This window comes from Chrysemys picta, chromosome 2 (assembly GCF_011386835.1).
Source record: "Chrysemys picta bellii isolate R12L10 chromosome 2, ASM1138683v2, whole genome shotgun sequence".
Lineage (NCBI taxonomy): Eukaryota > Metazoa > Chordata > Testudines > Emydidae > Chrysemys > Chrysemys picta.
Window position 1 is genome coordinate 7,128,226 of NC_088792.1, and position 17,734 is coordinate 7,145,959.

At 46.8% G+C, this 17,734-nt stretch overlaps 1 protein-coding gene across 3 annotated transcripts in view; it reads right to left on the reverse strand.

The window, feature by feature from the left end:
- The window catches only part of PTH1R (parathyroid hormone 1 receptor), a 170,710-nt gene that overhangs the window by 8,440 nt on the left and 144,536 nt on the right, over positions 1-17,734 (reverse strand). For all 3 annotated transcript variants that reach the window (XM_005286268.4, XM_042860463.2, XM_042860451.2), the window contains 4 exons: positions 10,246-10,306; positions 6,167-6,233; positions 2,708-2,802; positions 172-313 (listed from right to left, as the gene is read on the reverse strand). In XM_005286268.4, coding sequence (XP_005286325.2) covers positions 172-313; positions 2,708-2,802; positions 6,167-6,233; positions 10,246-10,306 — 365 coding nt within the window. The remainder of the gene's footprint in view (positions 1-171; positions 314-2,707; positions 2,803-6,166; positions 6,234-10,245; positions 10,307-17,734) is intronic.

Sequence of the window (17,734 nt, forward strand, 5' to 3'; positions counted from 1 at the left end):
ACATAATACACCCAGCACCAAAGTACATCCATTAAGTCTTGGGAGTGTAACTTGGCACCGATTAAAAATCCTTTCCCCCAAAACAGAACACATTTGATGTCCACGTTCCGTCCCACCGAATACCACTACTTTGTCCTTAAAATGCCCAGAAAGCTTAACAGGGTACAGTACCTGGAAAGAGTTGAACAGCATTTCATAGTGCATTTGAACTTGCCAAAGAATCCCTGACACCTCTGTATATGGCAAAGCCATGAAAACTATATAGTGAACTCCAAACAGAGGCATAAGGACAAGCGTAGATTTCAGCAGCTTCCTGTAGGAACAGGAGAAGGAGAGAAACACATGGAGAAAGTCATGAGTCTGAATTATCCTCTGGGTCTCCTTAGGGTCTGGATTGAGGCAAGGTGGTGAAATGGCGCTGGGGCCGGGGGAGGGAGGGGGGGAGTTTGCACCGCTGCTACCCATGATGTGCCTGATTGTGGATATCCAGTCTACAGGCCCATCAAGCCAGTAACTTCCACCAGCAGTAAAAATCCCTGTAAACGAAGGATGGTGCTGCTCCATATCTCAGGCCAGCCTGCCTATGCTCAGACGGGACAAGGAGGGGGACTTCCAAGACCGTGCCACGCTTGCTTCCCGTGGGCACTGGCATCCTTGATGGGGGATGGAATGGAGGAGATCAGCAGAGCTGGATGTATGCTGACCTCGGCTAGCTGGGGGCACTTGAGAGAGAATGCCACGCCATCCTATGGAATGGGTTCAGCTCATCTGCTATCACCTTGTGTTTCCCTGGGGTGTAATGTGCACTGGAGGTCCCCTAGATGGAGGTGCAACTCCACCTCAGAAGGAGCCTGTGCGCCTTAGCTACAACCCAGACCCTAACGTTTGGCTGGGTTCATCCCTCGAATCCCTAAGGGAACAGACACTGCCTGGAAATGATGCCGATCCAGGGATCGAAACCACTGCCAATGGTGACGGCAATTGCCAAATGGAGGCAATTAGCAAGGGGGCAGCGTTGCCAGGAGGCCCGGTGCTTTCGCCGTCCGACCACTGACAATCTCTGCAGGGATTAAAAAATAAAAAGCGCTGAGCCCGTCCAAGCCATAATTAATAGCAAGCCTCTCCGAGCGAGAAATAAACAAACAGATCAGTCACGGCTGTGACATGGCAGCAAAACAAACCTTTGCATTTTGAAGCCAAATTCCAGCCCCACTTCCAATGAAACAGAATCGTAGGACTGGAAGGGACCTCGAGAGCTCATCAAGTCCAGTCCCCTGCACTCACGGCAGGACTAAGTATTATCTCACTTTTGGATACTCTTCTGGGAGCAAGCTGGTAGAGGCGACCTGGGAATCCTGCTTTTCAGTGATACCAAACTGAATTATTTTGCTCTCTCTCCTCTGGATGTTGTGTGCTGAATCATTTGAACTTGAGCCTACAAACGCCCTGGGAGTTCTCTAGCTGCGGAGGTCTCTCAGCTATTTACTTTCACAGTCAAACTTTGACTATGTTGCAAATATGCTTCATTGTCAAGGGGAAAGGAATGAAAAAAAAAAACCCAAACAGACAAGAAAACCCAAGACGAAACTCCAAACTTCCTGTGAATAGTTAGGAATCTTTCTTCACTTGAGCAATGGCAGGTCAAGGTTGCGAAAACAAGGGAGGGGAAAAGTATAAAAAGGAAGGATGGGATTTTACGGTACAGCCAGGGTCTTTTGCTTTATGCAGTTGGTTCAAAGTCAACCTAGGGCAGTAGCCAGGGCCGGCTTTAGAAACTGCAGGGCCCGATTCGAATATCCGGCGGCGGTCCGGGTCTTCGGCGGCACTTTGGCGGTGAGGGGTCCTTCACTCGCTCCGGGTCTTCTGCGGCACTGAAGGACCCCCTGCCGCCGAAGTGCCGCCGAAGACCCGGACAGCTGCTGGGTGAGTAAAAAAATTTGGCACCTAAGGCGCGGGGCCCTCTTAGGCGCGGGCGTGGGGCCCTCTTAGGCGCAGGGCCTGATTCCGGGGAATCGGGGGAATTGGCCTAAAGCCGGCCCTGGCAGTAGCGATCGAAAATCATTAGTATTAATTATTTGGGTCATCACGATAAAATACGGAGCCGCTACGGTGGTGAGATCGGGACCCTATTGTGCTAGGCTTTGTGCAAACATAACATAACAGACAGCCCCTGAAATCTAAATAGACAAGGCAGACAAAGAACAGAACTTCCCCAGCGTCACACGGTAGAGCCAGGACTAGAGCTGAGGCGGCCTGAGAAGCAGCCCAGGGCCCTAGCCACTGGACCAGACACTCCTACTACCCAACAGCTGTTGGTGGTCTCCTCAATAGATGGTGTATGTGTCCACGTCACAAATACCACTGTCATCGTTAGCCCTCGATGGCCATGCCAGCAGACAGGCCATGAGCCAAACTGACCTTGGAGGCTGAACTCACCTCAGCCTATCAGCTGGTCCCTCCAGGCTAGGATCTACCCTCCTTAAGGGGGCACTGAGAGGAGGCTTGCAATGCCCCGGTCCGCCATGCGCTGCTGCTCCACCGGAACTCTGCTGGCTCGGTGGAAAGCAGGAGGAGCAATGGCAGTGACTGAGGCTGCATGTGCGTTGTCCCTGCTCTGCAGGTGATTAGGAGACATTGATCTCCCAGGCTGTCAAGCCCATCCTGTGCGTCTCGCTGTCTCGTGCCGGAAGGGAAAGGGGACTCTCACCTGTACTGTTGTCTCGTATCGCACCTCCCTGCGTTTGTCTCCCGTAGCTTGGTTGCTAGGACTCGGATAATATTGATAAAAAGAATAAAATTTACCTGGAAAAGAGAAAGATTTTTTTTTTAATTCACAAAACCAAAACCTGCGGCACTACCGGATCGAGAGGGCGCCTTTCCCCAGGGCCCCGTCCTCCCAGATGTTTCCAGAGAGCATTCTCAGCTCCTACTGGAGGAGGTGACGGTACACAGCTCCTTCACAACAAGCCCAGCCATTTAGCAAGCTCAGGCCAAGTGTTTCTGAGCCGAGTGCTCTCTGCTTGATCTTGTGCCACGGAGGTAAGGAAGGGCCACCCCTTTTATTCTGGTCCCTAGCAGACCTCATCTCGTCCAGCCTTGTTATCGTCTCATGGTGGTAACAGGCACGTGTGACAAGATCTATCTAGCCACTTCAGGTAAAATTCACTCCGGAGCAAAGAGCCCAAGCAACGGCCACGGCCCTATTTAAAAACCACGTGACTAGCGGGAATTTTTCAACGGAAAATGCTGATGCGTCCAAACCAAAACTTTTCCTGGAAACGTATCGGTTTCAATGAAGGTTTCCCAGCCGCAGGATGGAACGTTTGGTCAAAACCAGAGAGAAAACCAAAACTATATCCCAGAATAGCCAATAGCTAGCCCCTCACCTGGGAGATGGAAGATCCAGGTTCAAGCCCCTCCTCCACATTGGGATGAGCATGGAGGCAAAACCCCATCCCACTCCAATGCCCTAAGCACGAGGCTATAGAGTCAATTACTCTCTTTGTCCCAGTGAACATGTAGTTATTTACAGACAGTAGAACAGCTCCAATAGGAGAGATTGAAAGAAAGCCTGACTCCAGAGCCCAGCAGGGTAGGGCACTTGCCTGGGGTATGGAAGACCCATGTTTTGGAAGTTCTCTTCTTCACCCCAGTGACGACAAAAGATTTCAAAACCTGGGAATTGTTCACGAAGTGGAATTTTTGTTTTCCGGCCAGCCCTACTTCAGTGAGATTTGATAGCGCATTGAGGTGAATTTTGTCTTTCCACCATGCTCGTCACTAGGGCCCGATCAAATTCACGGTCCATGTTGGTCAATTTCACGGTCAGAGGATTTTTAAAATCGTAAATGTAATGATTTCAACTATTTAAATTTGAAATGTCACGGTGTTGTAATTGTAGGGGTCCTGACCCCAAAAGGAGTTGTGTGTGTGTGTGTGTGTGGAGGGGGGTTGCAAGGTTATTGTAGGAGGGTTGCGGTACTGCTACCCTTACTTCTGCGCTGCTGCTGGCAGGGCGCTGCCTTCAGAGCTGGGTGCCTGGCCAACATCTGCCGCTCTCCAGCCACCCAGCTCTGAAGGCAGCGCAGAAGTAAGAGTGGCAAGACTGTGACACCCCTAAAATAACCTTGTGACCCCCCTGCAACTCCCTTTTGGGTCAGGACCCCCAATTTGAGAAACACTGGTCTCCCCTGTGAAATCTGCACAGTATAGGGTAAAAGCACCCAAAAGACCAGATTTCACAGTGGGAGACCAGATTTCACGGTCCATGATGCGTTTTTCATGGCCGTGAATTTGGTAGGGCCCTACTCATCACTGAGCAACTGAGTGCCTCAAAATGGCTGAAAGAACAGAACCTTTCAAACAGGTGATTGACATTCAGCCAGAAGTCTGAATGACTCTTCCCCCCGCCCTCCCACCGGTCAGGTGCCTCTAAATCAGGATCAAGGCCTGTTGGCAGGACAAGGTGGGATGGGGGCAGCTTGCACGGCCTTTGCCCTTGCTGGACCTGCTCTGTGCATAGGGGATTTTAGTCTCTGTGGCTGTCAACCCAGCATCTTTCAACAGCCTTTAAAGCAAGTTCAAAGATAGATCACGAGAAATGCGGTGAGACGGAAAAGCAATAGGGAAAGGGACAAAGTATCTTCATGGGCTAGGGCTCTGTGTGAAACTGGCCTACATTTTTCTGCAGAGTTTATTACTTGGGCCTAGGGGCCTCAGCGGAGATCAGGGCCCCCCTGTGCTAGGGGCTGTACAAAGGCACAGACTAAGAGGCAGTCTTTGCCCTGAAGAATGTGAAATCTAAATAGACATGACAGACTACAGAGGGAGGAACGGGAGTCTTATTACTGCCATTTTAAAGATGGATACATGAGGTGCAGGGAGGTAACTGGCAAATCTTGGCCCCATAGAAATCAATTAGAGTTTTGCCATTGACTTCAACGGAGCCAGGATTTCACTCTTAAGTGACGGACCCAAGGTCACACAGAAAGTCTGGGCAGAGGCAGGAATTTCACTCAGAAATCTTGACTCCTAGCTTTGCCACAAGGCCATCCTTTCTCTCCAGCTAACAATGGCCAAGCCATTGGTCCATTTGTTTCTTTGCAGTCCTTCATCAGACCTTGTATTTCCTGATTGCTACAGAACCCGTGATCCCAATCTGAAGGAAACAAGGAAGGAAATTCCTCTTGTTTTCCCTCAAACACCAGCAGAGCTTTGAAGGAAATGCAAACAACTGAATGACTTCTAAGTTACCAGTGCAGTGGAGGGACTTTAAGCCCCTTACACCCAGAACTGTCTGAGAGCTCATCCAGAAAATGCAAAACTTTGTCCAGAAACAGATGACAAGCCAGTGCGGAGACTGAAAAAGCAGCTAAGTGTGCAATAGGAACCCACAGAGACTAACCGGAAACAACCCACAGAATATGTTTGCACGATAAATAGTTGCATTTGTAAAGAGCCCTGTAGAACCTCATGAAGAAGCATTCTCTTTACCAGGACAAACTTCTATTCGGCTCTTTGTCGTCTACTAATTGGGCTTTAAATTAAATGCAATGGGGTTGCTGGCAATCAACCACTTGAACTATCTGAACTGTGCCTTCCATCCTACAGTTTTATTTCAAGTGATCCTTGTGTGGTCTTGGCACTTTGCTCCTTCCAATGCACAGAAGGAACCACCAGCGCCAGTTGGAGAATTTCCGTCGACACAAAATTTTAACAAGGGAAGAAAATAAAAAATAATTTCCCGGATGAACTCTACTAATTACATGTATTAGCCCATTTACTGCAGAAGGTTCCAGTGCAGAAGGCCTGATTCTCCTCTCACCCACACTGCTCTATCCCGTGATCTGTAAGTCAGAAGAATCAAGGCCACTCGGCCTGATTCAAAGCTCTCTGAAGTCAGTGGAAAGACTCTTGAATTCAAGATGCTGGAAACACCTGGAGGACAAGTGCTCAGCACTGTCTGAAAATCCCTTTATGACGTGTCAAGTCAGACCCCCCCCCCCAAAGTTGAGCCCCCACCCCAAAATCACTGGTCACTTGCAAATCCTGACCTATGTGTTTATTTTATTAAAAAGTTTGGGATCACAGGCTGAGTTTCTTTCTTCCAGCAGCCTACTTTTGGCTCCCGTCCCCGTCGCCACCCCAAATCAAATCCGGTACTCACCACAATAGCTACCAGGAGGGGCACCTGAAATATCCATTGTAAATTGCTGGCACTCAAGTCCCAACACCTAGGAAGAGATTGGCAACACATCAGTAAATCCTCATCTGCCCAGGCAAATAGCCCCAATGTCTGAAAACGGGAACCCTTCAATGCCTTATGCACGTGCGGAACCAACCCAACCCCAACCCCAACCCAAGCCATCCCTTCCCCATCCCATCAGCAATGATCGGCATCGAAACGGGCCTTTTAACCCTACCGTCTGCTTTTAAAAGCCAATTTTAAATGTATTTTAAATCTTAGGCCCAGATCCTCAAAGGTATTTAGCGCTTAAGCTGTATTGAAATCTGTAGAAGTTGAGCATTACTCTTGGCAGATTTCAGGGACTTGCTCTTTTAGCATTGTGAAGGCTTGTGTCCAATCCTCTTTGAACTGGAATTCTGCACCCCAGTCTGTAATGGCCAGGGTGCAGCAAGCCGTATTGGGATTCATAGAATCATAGACTATCAGGGTTGGAAGCGACATCAGGAGGTTATCTAGTCCAACCCCCTACTCAAAGCAGGACCAATTCCCAACTAAATCATCCCAGCCAGGGCTTTGTCAAGCCTGACCTTAAAAACCTCTAAGGAAGGAGATTCCACCACCTCCCTAGGTAACCCATTCCAGTGCTTCACCACCCTCCTCGTGAAAAAGTTTTTTCTAATATCCAACCTAAACCTCCCTCACTGCAACTTGAGATCATTACTCCTTGTTCTGTCATCAGGTATCACTGAGAACAGTCTAGATCCATCCTCTTTGGAACCCCCTTTCAGAGAGTTGAAAGCAGCTATCAAATCCCCCCTCATTCTTCTCTTCTGCAGACTAAACAATCCCAGTTCCCTCAGCCTCTCCTCATAAGTCATGTGTTCCAGCCCCCTAATCATTTTTGTTGCCCTCCGCTGGACTCTTTGCAATTTTTCCACATCCTTCTTGTAGTGTGGGGCCCAAAACTGGACACAGTACTCCAGATGAAGCCTCACCAATGTCGAATAGAGGGGAATGATCACGTCCCTCGATCTGCTGGCAATGCTCCTACTTATACAGCCCAAAATGCCTTGGCCTTCTTGGCAACAAGGGCACACTGTTGACTCATATCCAGCTTCTCGTCCACTGTAACTCCTAGGTCCTTTTCTTCGTTTCCTTAGGCCTGGCCTACACACAGAAGTTGCACCGATCTAACTAAAGGCGCGATATTAATCCAGTACAAAGGCCTGTGTGGACATACTTAAACTGGTTTAAAACTGGTTCCATGAGTTTAGCTCGTGCTTGCAAATTTACCAGCACTAGTCAATAATTACACAGGCTTCAATTAAAGTTAAGAGTGTCCACAGAGGGCTTGAACTCAATTGGCTTTAAAAATCATACCTATAGCTAATGCTTGGTGTGTAGACGAGGCCCAAGTGAATGCCGCGGTGGTAGAAGGTGCTGCCCTGGCTGTCCTGCAGGATGAAGTGCTCTGTTGAGAACAACTGCATGTATCTCCTCGTGCTGCTCTGCCAATGAGTCTCAACCCTACTCTGCAGGAGGTTCAATCTCCTGGCCTAGCCAATCCTTGGCCTCCCTACTTCGGCTGCCCATAAGGGGAGGGGGCATTGATTGAGGTGGTGGGTTTTCTGATGTGGTCACCTCTCTGCTGGGAACTGGACAGAGGCCTCCAAAGATATTTTATATAGGCCACTGAGTGAGCCCGGCCGATGGTAATCATGGCTTCACGCCGCCGCTGCTGTCGACTGGATGTGCTCCAGCAATCAAGAAATGAAAGGGTCTGTAGCCCTCTGCTGGCACCACACCACAGCAGTGGTTTTCACGTCCGGGGGCCAGCGTCTGTTCCGTGCGGATGTTTGAGGAGAGCAAATAAAAGGGGTGGCGAAAGCCCCGACAGGAGCGGAAGATTTTTACACGGTCAAGGTGACGAGGGATATGTTGTCCTCTAATGAGCTGAGTGGTGAGCTAAGTCCCATGCACTAGGGCGTGCAGTTGGGTTACCCTTTGCTCGTAGGATAGGAACGTACTTGTAGCATGGTTTCAGATATGGATGTATATCGTGCATGCAAACTATGCTGCACAGCACGATATCAGGTTCGGTTCCATTTTAAAACCAGGAGCTACTGGTGGGGTGGGGGCGGGGGGGGGGGAGCTACCGCCCCCCCCCCCCCCGCACACACACACCCAGTGCCCGGAGGGGCTTTGACTGAAAAGGTGGCAAATTTCAGAAGTTAGCGTTAAGTATGTTCAGCTTATGCTGAAATTGGCAGTGGGTTTGGGGGTGAGGGGGCTGAGCGTAGAGTAGCTGCCTTGTGCTATTTCAACTGGCTAGTGTGTTAGACCAACACCTGTCCAGGATAATCTAGGTATGCCTAATCCGCAGCAATGGGGGGATGGGTAAATGACCTCTCAAGGTCCTTTTCAGCCCTACATTTCTGTGACTCTATGTGCAGTACTGATCTCAAAAGGTTTCAATGTCTGTAGCGCAGTGGTGGGCAACCTGCGGCCCGCAGGCCGCACCCAGCCCATCAGGGTAATCCGCTGGTGAGCTGCCAGACAGTTTGTTTACATTTGCATGGCCGCCCGCAGCTCCCGGTGATCGTGGTTCGCCGTTCCTGGCCAATCGGAGCTGTGGAAAGTGGCATGGGCCACAGGGACATGCTGGCCGCCGCTTCCTGCAGCTCCCATTGGCTGGAAAAGGTGAACCGCGGCCCCTGGGAGCTGTGTGAAGCCATGCAAATGTAAACAAACTGTCTGGCAGCCCGCCAGCGGATTACCCTGATGGGCCGCTGGTTGCCCACTGCTGCCGTAGAGGAAGGAGAAAAAGTACTAAAGAACCACCAGGGCCTTAGACATGTAGATCAAATCATAGACTATCAGGGTTAGAAGGTCATCTAGTCCAACCCCCTGCTTAAAGCAGGACCAATCCCCAGACAGATTTTTGCCCCAGATCCCTAAATGGCCATCTCAAGGATTGAACTCACCACCTTGAGTTTAACAGGCTAATGCTCAAACCACTGAGCTATTCCCCCCACTCTATAGTTTGGAAACTGTGGGTCTTATGAAGATGGAAGAAAGGTAGTAGACAGTAATATGCTGAAGAGAACAGTGAGCAAGTGGAGGGTAGAGAGTGTTCATGCAAGAAATTAGGGATAATGTATATTTGGGACTCTCAGTGAGATAGGCTGGAGAGCATACATTTGATGGGGGCTGGATGTCTGATAAGAATGCAAGGCAAACAATTAGCAAAGAAAGCATGGGAGGAATGGGACAGTGAGAAAGGACATGGAAGAACAAGGATACGATGGAAAGACTGTCAAGAGAAGTTTGAAAATGAAAAGATTGTAACTCCAAGACCTATGAACCCATGCCATGGACTGGAACGAGTGGTGAAGAATCATGGGTGCCTCCACTCATGTATAAATGGAAAAAGCGAGTGAAGTGCAGTACTGACCTCTGCTGGATGGGATTGGAACTACTCAGATGTGTGTCATAAGCCCTGTAATGTACAAGCGAATGGGTGATTCTCCTTTAGCTCAAGTGGTAGAGGTATGCTTGTGGAGTGCAACACCAACAGTCGGTGGGGGATCGAACCTGGGACCTCTGGAGCTAAATGCATGAGCCTCAAGCCACATGGTGATTAGCTAAAGATGTAGCAAATATAATTTCTAAGTGGTCTTGGTGCCACTAGAAAGGCCAGAACACCACACCCAGGAGATGTGTGGATTACATGAGAATCACAATTCTATCCCTGAGTTTGATGCAGACTTCCAAGCGGTCCCAATGTGCCAGCTGTGAAGTTGTAGGTGACCACAAATTGGTTAAATTATTTAAAACTAAAGACGAGCCAGGAGAGTTACAACAGAACCAGAGAATTTCATCCCCTGCTTGGTGCATTTCCTGCCTTCATTTTAAGATTGCTTCAGATCTGCAGCCTTATCTAGTTTTCCCCCCCCCAGGGTCTGTAATTCATCCACAAACCTCTCGGTTCCAAAAACACAGCAAAGACATAACACAAGAACAGGAGAAAAACAACACAGAATCCAACCAAGACTTACTCTGTGTCTGCTAGATTGGCCCTCACACTGGCCCACACTGTGACAATTACAGCAGGGAGTCCTGAAAACAAGAAAGTACTCATCAGTAAATACAATGTATAGCAAACGCAGTCCATTGCAAGCCAACTGCCAAGAGCTAGAGCTGGTGTGAGGGAAATTATTTAAAGGACTCCCCCATGGTTCAAGTATAGTTTGGAGCCCAAGGGCTCAATCCTGGTTTCACCTCCAACTTCAGGGAACCACAGGTCTGGAATCAGACATAGACCCATATTCCATGTCTTGGTTCTATCCAGAACACCAAATATGAAGACCTTGGAGTTCTGGGGAAATTTGGATCCAGAGACACAAATGACTCAGGACTATTATGATTTATATTACAGTAGCAATGATCTTACTAGAGGTCTTAACTGAGATTGTGATTCCATTGTGTTGGGCACTGTACATACCTATATGAAGAGACAGCCCCTGCCCCAGAGAACTCACAAACTAACTTGGCAAGAAGGAGAAATGGCAGGAGATAAGTGACTTTGCCAAGGATCACGCAGCAGGACAGGGATGGTACCAGAACTCTGGATTTTCAACCCACTGGACCACACTACCTCTCTGGATAGAAAGCATCCTAACCTTTACATACCCATCACACACATATCCAAGATGGCTGCCGGCAATCCCCTCAGACAGTGATGACCTCTCTACCTTCCACTACTTCTGAGGCTCTGGAGACCTTCTCAAAAGTTTGGGAAGCCAGTAGGTTTCCAAGTAAGGCAGATCAGTTTGGATATTCATTTTTGTTTATAACCCTGTGGCACCAGAGTCAGATGGGATTGGGGAGAGCACTTGTGCTGCCATTTTGGGTTACAGGTCATCTGGAGGCACTAGGCTCTGTGTGACTATACAGTTCACATAACCATCTCACTGCTGCCAGTTAAAACTGGATTCAGCAGAAATCCTATGGGAGAGACCATCTTCGTGATAGTTCCAGGCTGATCTCCAAACCCAGGAGATAAGTAGAGCTAGCTGAAAACTTTCCAGTGGAACAGTTTCAAGTTGGAACATGCTGATTCGACAAAAAAATGATACGTATTGCAGGAACATATTGAAGTGATCAAAACTTCTTTCCACATGAGTGTTTTGACTTTTATATTCAGATAATACACAATCAAAATGATAAAGTCAAAACAAAATATTTTTGGAATATTTCATTTTGCAAAAGTGCTGAGATTTTGACTTTTTGTCCTGATTCAGGACAAAATCTTAGCATTTCCTATGGGACAGAAATTCCCAATTTTGACCAGTTCTAGAGATAAGTATTAACTATGGAAATTAGAGGGCTAGGAGATTTTGCTGGACAAATCATTCAGATTGCCAGGGTTCCTCTAATTTGATGCATCTTGACATTTTACCCATTGCAATTTGATCACCAGTTTGATCAAAGAAAGAGCTTTTTTTCAACTGGGATGGAGAAGAAGCTTCTTCCATCTGCCTCATGAATTAACGAAAGCTAAGACAACCCTGGGAAAATATGTTTAAAGCATAGTGGCCAAATTCATCTCTGGTGTAACCTTGCTTATTTCAGTGGATTTACACCTGGCATTATTTTTTCCCTGTAAGAGCTAAGACAATACTGAATAGTGGAATAGATTATTTTTTTGAGTCCAATTCTAATTTCTTTATGCACCCAAATCTCTCATGGACTTCCCTGAAAACCCAGGATTGGGCCTATAAGAGCTTCCACAAATGTTAGTAAAAGAGCCCCCTTCATAGAATAGCAGGGTTGGAAGGGACCTCAGGAGGTCATCTAGTCCAACCCTCTGCTCAAAGCAGGCCCAGGCCCCAGATCCCTAAATGACCCCCTCAAGGATTGAACGTACAACCCTGAGTTTACAGGCTATCCTTCCCTCCACAGAAAGCAAAGAGGATGGTTATTAATAATTATAAACTCTGTGTAGCTTCTATGCGCTGTGGGGCCCAATTCAGGAAAGTCCTTATGTATGTGTTTAACTTTACGCCCATTTCAGCTCCATTGAAGTCCATGGGATGTTAAACATGTGCTTAAGTAAGTGCTAAGTACTTTCCTGAATGGGGTGTGGGGCAGAGACTCTCTCTCACTATGACCTTGTCTACATTTGCCTATGTTTGCGGCAGAATGTAGGGTCCACGTAGCTACACGCCCCAGGGAAAGGCAGGCTGTGACCACACGCACTGGGGTGTGTAGCTACAGGCAGCGTGGAAAGGCTCCGGCAGCCGGACACTACACTGCTAGACCCAGCAATGCAGACATGGGAGGCAGTGCTTGGGTGTGTAGACAGATGTGTAGGATACAGGGGGTTCAGGCATATAGGGCACCCTACTCTACTCAGCTGTTCATCACTGTCCATACTACTATTTATACCAGTGCTAGATGGGTGTGTAGTGTTTGTACTGTACACACTGCCCTACATGTATGTACAGAGCCTTATACAATGGGGCCCCGATCTTGGTCGGAACCTCTAAATGCTACTGTGATAGAATCATAAATAATAAAACACTGGGCCTCATTCCAGTCTGGTGGAACTCCTCTGGCTACAATGGTACTACAAGAGGGATGCATCTGGACCACGCTCTACAATTACATACAGTGGTTAACATTAAAAAAAAAAGAAATATTTAATTTATGGCCCTAATAATTTGTGACCCTATTGCATTCTATGTATAGTTGGAGACTTTTTATAAGGTCAACTAAATACTTCCTTTTCAGGGTAAACCACTATCTATGGAAGATATGGGCAGGGAAACCTCAATTTTACAAACCACGGGCCATATCCTCAACTGGGATTGCTGTCATTGGAGCTATGCCCAGTTACAGTGCTGAAAGTCTGGCCCCATTTTGAGTGTGTCTACCCGGCAGCTGGGAGCGAGTCTCCGAGCTCGGGGAGATAGTCTCACGCTACCACACTAACAATAGCAATGTGGATGTTCTGGCAGAAACTTGGGTGCTCACCTGACCTCCTCGGCTTGAGAGACTGAGAATCTCTCGCAACCCAAACCAGAGTGTTCACCCATTAGATCTTGTGGCTCTGTCACCCAAGCTCTGACCCAGTGAAGTTGTGGGTGAGAACTGCTATTCTTAGTACATCAGCCTGAGCACTGCTAGAGTGGGTTTGTCTACCTGGACTGAGAAGCTCCCACTTGCAGTGTAGACACACCTTGTAAAACTTGATTCAAAACCCACTAAAGTCAATGGGTTCCATGAACGTTAATGGGGTTTGGATCAGTTTTATAAATATGAATACACAATATTAATACTTAGCTCTTATGTAGCTCTGTTCAGCTATAAAGTGGATCTCAAAACACTTTACAAATGAGGTAAATACCATTATCCCCATATTACAGATGGGGAAACTTGAGGCACGGAACAGGGAAATGACTTGCCCAAGGTCATTCCACAGGCTAGTGGCAGAGCCAAGAATAGACCCAAAGTCTCCTAAATCCTATTTCAATGCTTTATCCCCAAGGCCACACTAAATAAATACATACACAGGCTCTGTGGGCCAAATTCTACTCTCAGCTGCCCCAGTGTAAGCTTGGAGTAACTCCACTGACTTCAATGAAGTTACTCCGGCTTTACTCTACAGCTGGTTGACATTTTTCAAACACAATATTTTTAAACAATTGGGTTTTTAATGACTTTTCCTTTTCTCCCCTTCTTCCCCATTCTTTCTCAATGGCAAAATGGAAAAAAAGGAGGGGGGAGAGGAGAGACAAAAGTGGGGGGAGAAAATTGTGGGATTGGGGGGAAAGGAAAATGAAAAAATTAAAAAGCAAATAAGTTTGAAAACAAACATTTTCAAAACAGAAAATTTTTTGATACAAAATGGGACACATTTTGAAATGAGTCCCCCTTTTCAAATGTGTAAAATGAAAATTACTTTGACAAAATTTTGCATAATCCCCTCCTCCCCCTTTTTTTGACCATCTCTATTTTACATCGGTGTAACGGAGACAGAATTTGGACTTGCAGGTTCTTTCCAAAGGCCATGGCTAATTGTTCAAATTATTTAAAAGAAAAAAAGAAACCTATGTTATAAATCATAAGACCCTCGACCCTTGGGTTCCCTACAGTATCTCTTTAACTCCACTTTCTGCTGGGTCTCAACTGGCCTCTCCCACCAGTAGTTATTATGGTCATCACACGGATGCCCAATTTGAGATTCTTTGGGACTGATTTTAAGTGGTGTCAAGGTCCCACAGCTTCCAGGAACATCAATGGGAGCAGTGGGCGCTCAGCCTACTCTAAAAACCAGGCACAATGTCAGGACCCAGAATTAGAAGACACACTCAAAAACTTGGCCGTATGTGTCAGCCGGCAGTGAAAGTCACAAAGGATGAACTGTCCTTGCAGCTGGCGAACCAGCCACGAAGGGCAAGCCTCTACAAAAGCAATTTGGTCTCCCTCATGCACCCGTCCACCCACACCCCAGCCCTGCGTATGTAGCCAGCATTCCCACAGGTAGAGTCCCACAGGGTGGCGATGCTGTCATTGACGTCTACAGTATCCACATTGTATGCGCTGTGCATGTCCAATCAATACACACAGTGTGTACAATGCAGGTTCTATAAAGTCAGGTCTCTCCCCTTGAGCTGGAAAAAGTGCGAAGTCTCAGGCTAGGCAAAACCCTGCCCCCCACCCGCAGCCCCATTCCAACAAAGAGACGCCCCCCACACACACTTCTTCTAATGCCCCTGAGTCCTGCATGATGAAGAGCTAAGAATCCTGACTCCACCTGCAGTTCAGAAAGGGAGACGTCATTGGAGTGCCGGGATGAACTGTATCTGTTCATAGGCCTATAGGGGTGTCTCTATTCCATGCTATTGTGCTATCTTCTGAGTGATCTGTAACACCAAACCACACGTGGTCAGTAAAGGGCAGATTATGCACCCCTCACTGAGTCGTGCTTGTGTAATGCCAACAGCTCCCGGTCGTCAGCAGGCAGAATTGAACCTGCGACCTCAATGCGTGAGCATCTACTGCATGAGCTAAAAGCCATATGGTTTTTAAGCTAAGGCTATAGAGCAAACTCAATCGCTCGTGCTCGCTCTAAGTGGTCTTGGTGCCACGACATGGGACAGAACACCACACCCAAGAGGTGTGTGGGTTACACATGCTCACGCAAGGAGCCCATTAGGAGGAAGGGCTCCTCAGTGTGAGTAAGGGTTGCCCTAAAGATCTTGTGTCTCTACAAGCTGGAGTGTTAACCGAAGCGTTCTGGGCTATAATACAATAATAATAGCATTCAACCTATGGAAAAGAGCCCCTCTTCCCTGTCCTCTGCTCCAGTAGCAGGAGTAGTTATTCTTCATTTCCCTGCCTACAGGCAGTTGAGTAACATCACTGGCACAGAAGAGATGCTGAAGGCTGCTCTAAGTTGCGCCAGATCTTTCTGCATTTAGCTTGCAGTCACTTTGGGGGCAGGGATAGTCTCTCACTGGGCTTCTGATCCTGGTTGGTGCCTCTCTGTGCTCCTCTAACAGCAATAACTCTCAGTCTATTTTAGGTTGTCCTACCGCACTCACCCTCGTTGGGTCTAAGTGCCGTGAGGTCCAGTTACCAGGGACAATTAAAACGTTGTGAATAAAATACAATTGAAATAGATTGATTTTCTACAGTTATTGGTCATGCTCCTTGGACTTCCTTTATATAGCAGCTGCAGAGAACCTGAAGCTTGGTGGTGAATTTATTGACACTGGTAAAATCCATTTTCCCCCCCAGATGTCTGCAAGAAACAAGTTCATTCTGTATCCTCTTTACTACAAGAAGGGCCAGATCCTTCTACTGACCAGAGCTCAGCGAAATTTTTCAGCAGAAATTTTTTTTTCAATGAAAAACGGGGATTTGGGTTAAAAAAACTTTTTGCAAATTCATGTTGAATTCACCAAATTGTTTCAGATGAAAAAAAAACCAAAAACAAAAAAAGCGACAAATTCCTCCACAAATCTATCCATTTAAATATATTTTTTTTCTTTGACACCACTTTCCCTTTTGAAATTTCCTTCAGTTTAATTTTAAAACAGTAAAAAATAAATTTAAAAAAGGAAGCTTAAAATCAAAAGAAAACATTTGGTCTCAGGCTGAATGAAACATTCTGTGTGACCCAAAATGATTTTTGGTTTTCATTTTTTTTGATTTGCTGAAAATTGTCCTAAAAAAAATCTCATTTTCAGGTCAACCCCAAAGAATTTTTTTTTTTAACTCAGTTTTTTGGAACTGCTAGTGAACTGAAAAACCAACTATTCCAGGTCCACTGTTGACAACAACTTATGCCAGCTGAGGCTCTGGCCTGTAAAGTCTCCTCCGGATAAGTCCTTGGATCTAACATCAGAGAACAAATTGGTGTTTGGGTTCCTTCAGCATAAATTGATTTATGGTGAACGGTTTGGATTTTCCTAGAAATCTCCAGGGCATTACAAATCCTCAGATGTTTGTTGTTATATAAGCAAAGGATCTCAGATCTTGGGGCAAACTTCTCCCTTATGTACCTATGTGAACATCGTAGTTATTTATCACTGGTTCTACATTGGTCTTCACTGTGGTATGGGCATGATCTAGTGCCCGCTGTATTGAATTGGAGTCTTTCCATTGACTTCAGAGGGCACTGGACAGGGGCCCCCTTCTGAATGCCCAACAGGTATCAAAGCCGTGTGTATGTATATTTTTTTATCATGCTAATCCAAATAAAGCAAAACCAAATGCAACTGGAGGAAATCATCCGTTCTCATTCCAGAGGAATTTAATTGAACAGCCACGAATGTTTGGAGTCAAATGGATAATTGGTGTTGTGAAAGGTGTGCCTTTAGCATTGTGAGCGGCTCAATAAATTGATTATACTTTGGCAGTGATCGGAAGTGTTAATGAAAGGATCCGATGCCCGTTTGACTGGGGTTTTTTTTGGCTACTTCGGCATTATTAGCAATGTTGCGTTGTGCTAAATGTGTGGCCTTATTTCTACCGAATCGCCCCTATTTCTAGGATTTGCACTAGGAAATCATTTATCAGGCCTGCTCTGTACCAAGCATTTCATTTTAATAATAAGCGACAGCATACATTCGGTGCAATTCTCTCAGAAGTAAAATAGACACAAGACTAAATTAGTAAGGTGCCTCTGCTACTCTAGGGCTTTGAAGAGTTTTTAAATATGTGAGTCCAAAGAATTCTCAGTCTAATAGCAGTTGGAAGAAGAATTGTCCTGTCGCGGATGTTTGGACATCCCACTAGCCAATGCATCATTCTTTCACTAGGGAAAGCCAGGCTTTCATAGTCTTCGCAACGCTGACACCTCTGAGACCCCTGGATCTCAAGACGCAAACCGCTACTGCCTGAGCTCAAAGGCCAAGCTCCGTAGCAAAGCTGTAGCAGGCTTGTCAACTGCTAGGTGGCTTAGCCACCACTAGAGGAGGACAGAGTTCCACACCGCATGGTCGGGACATACATGTTACACCTTGAATGTTGACT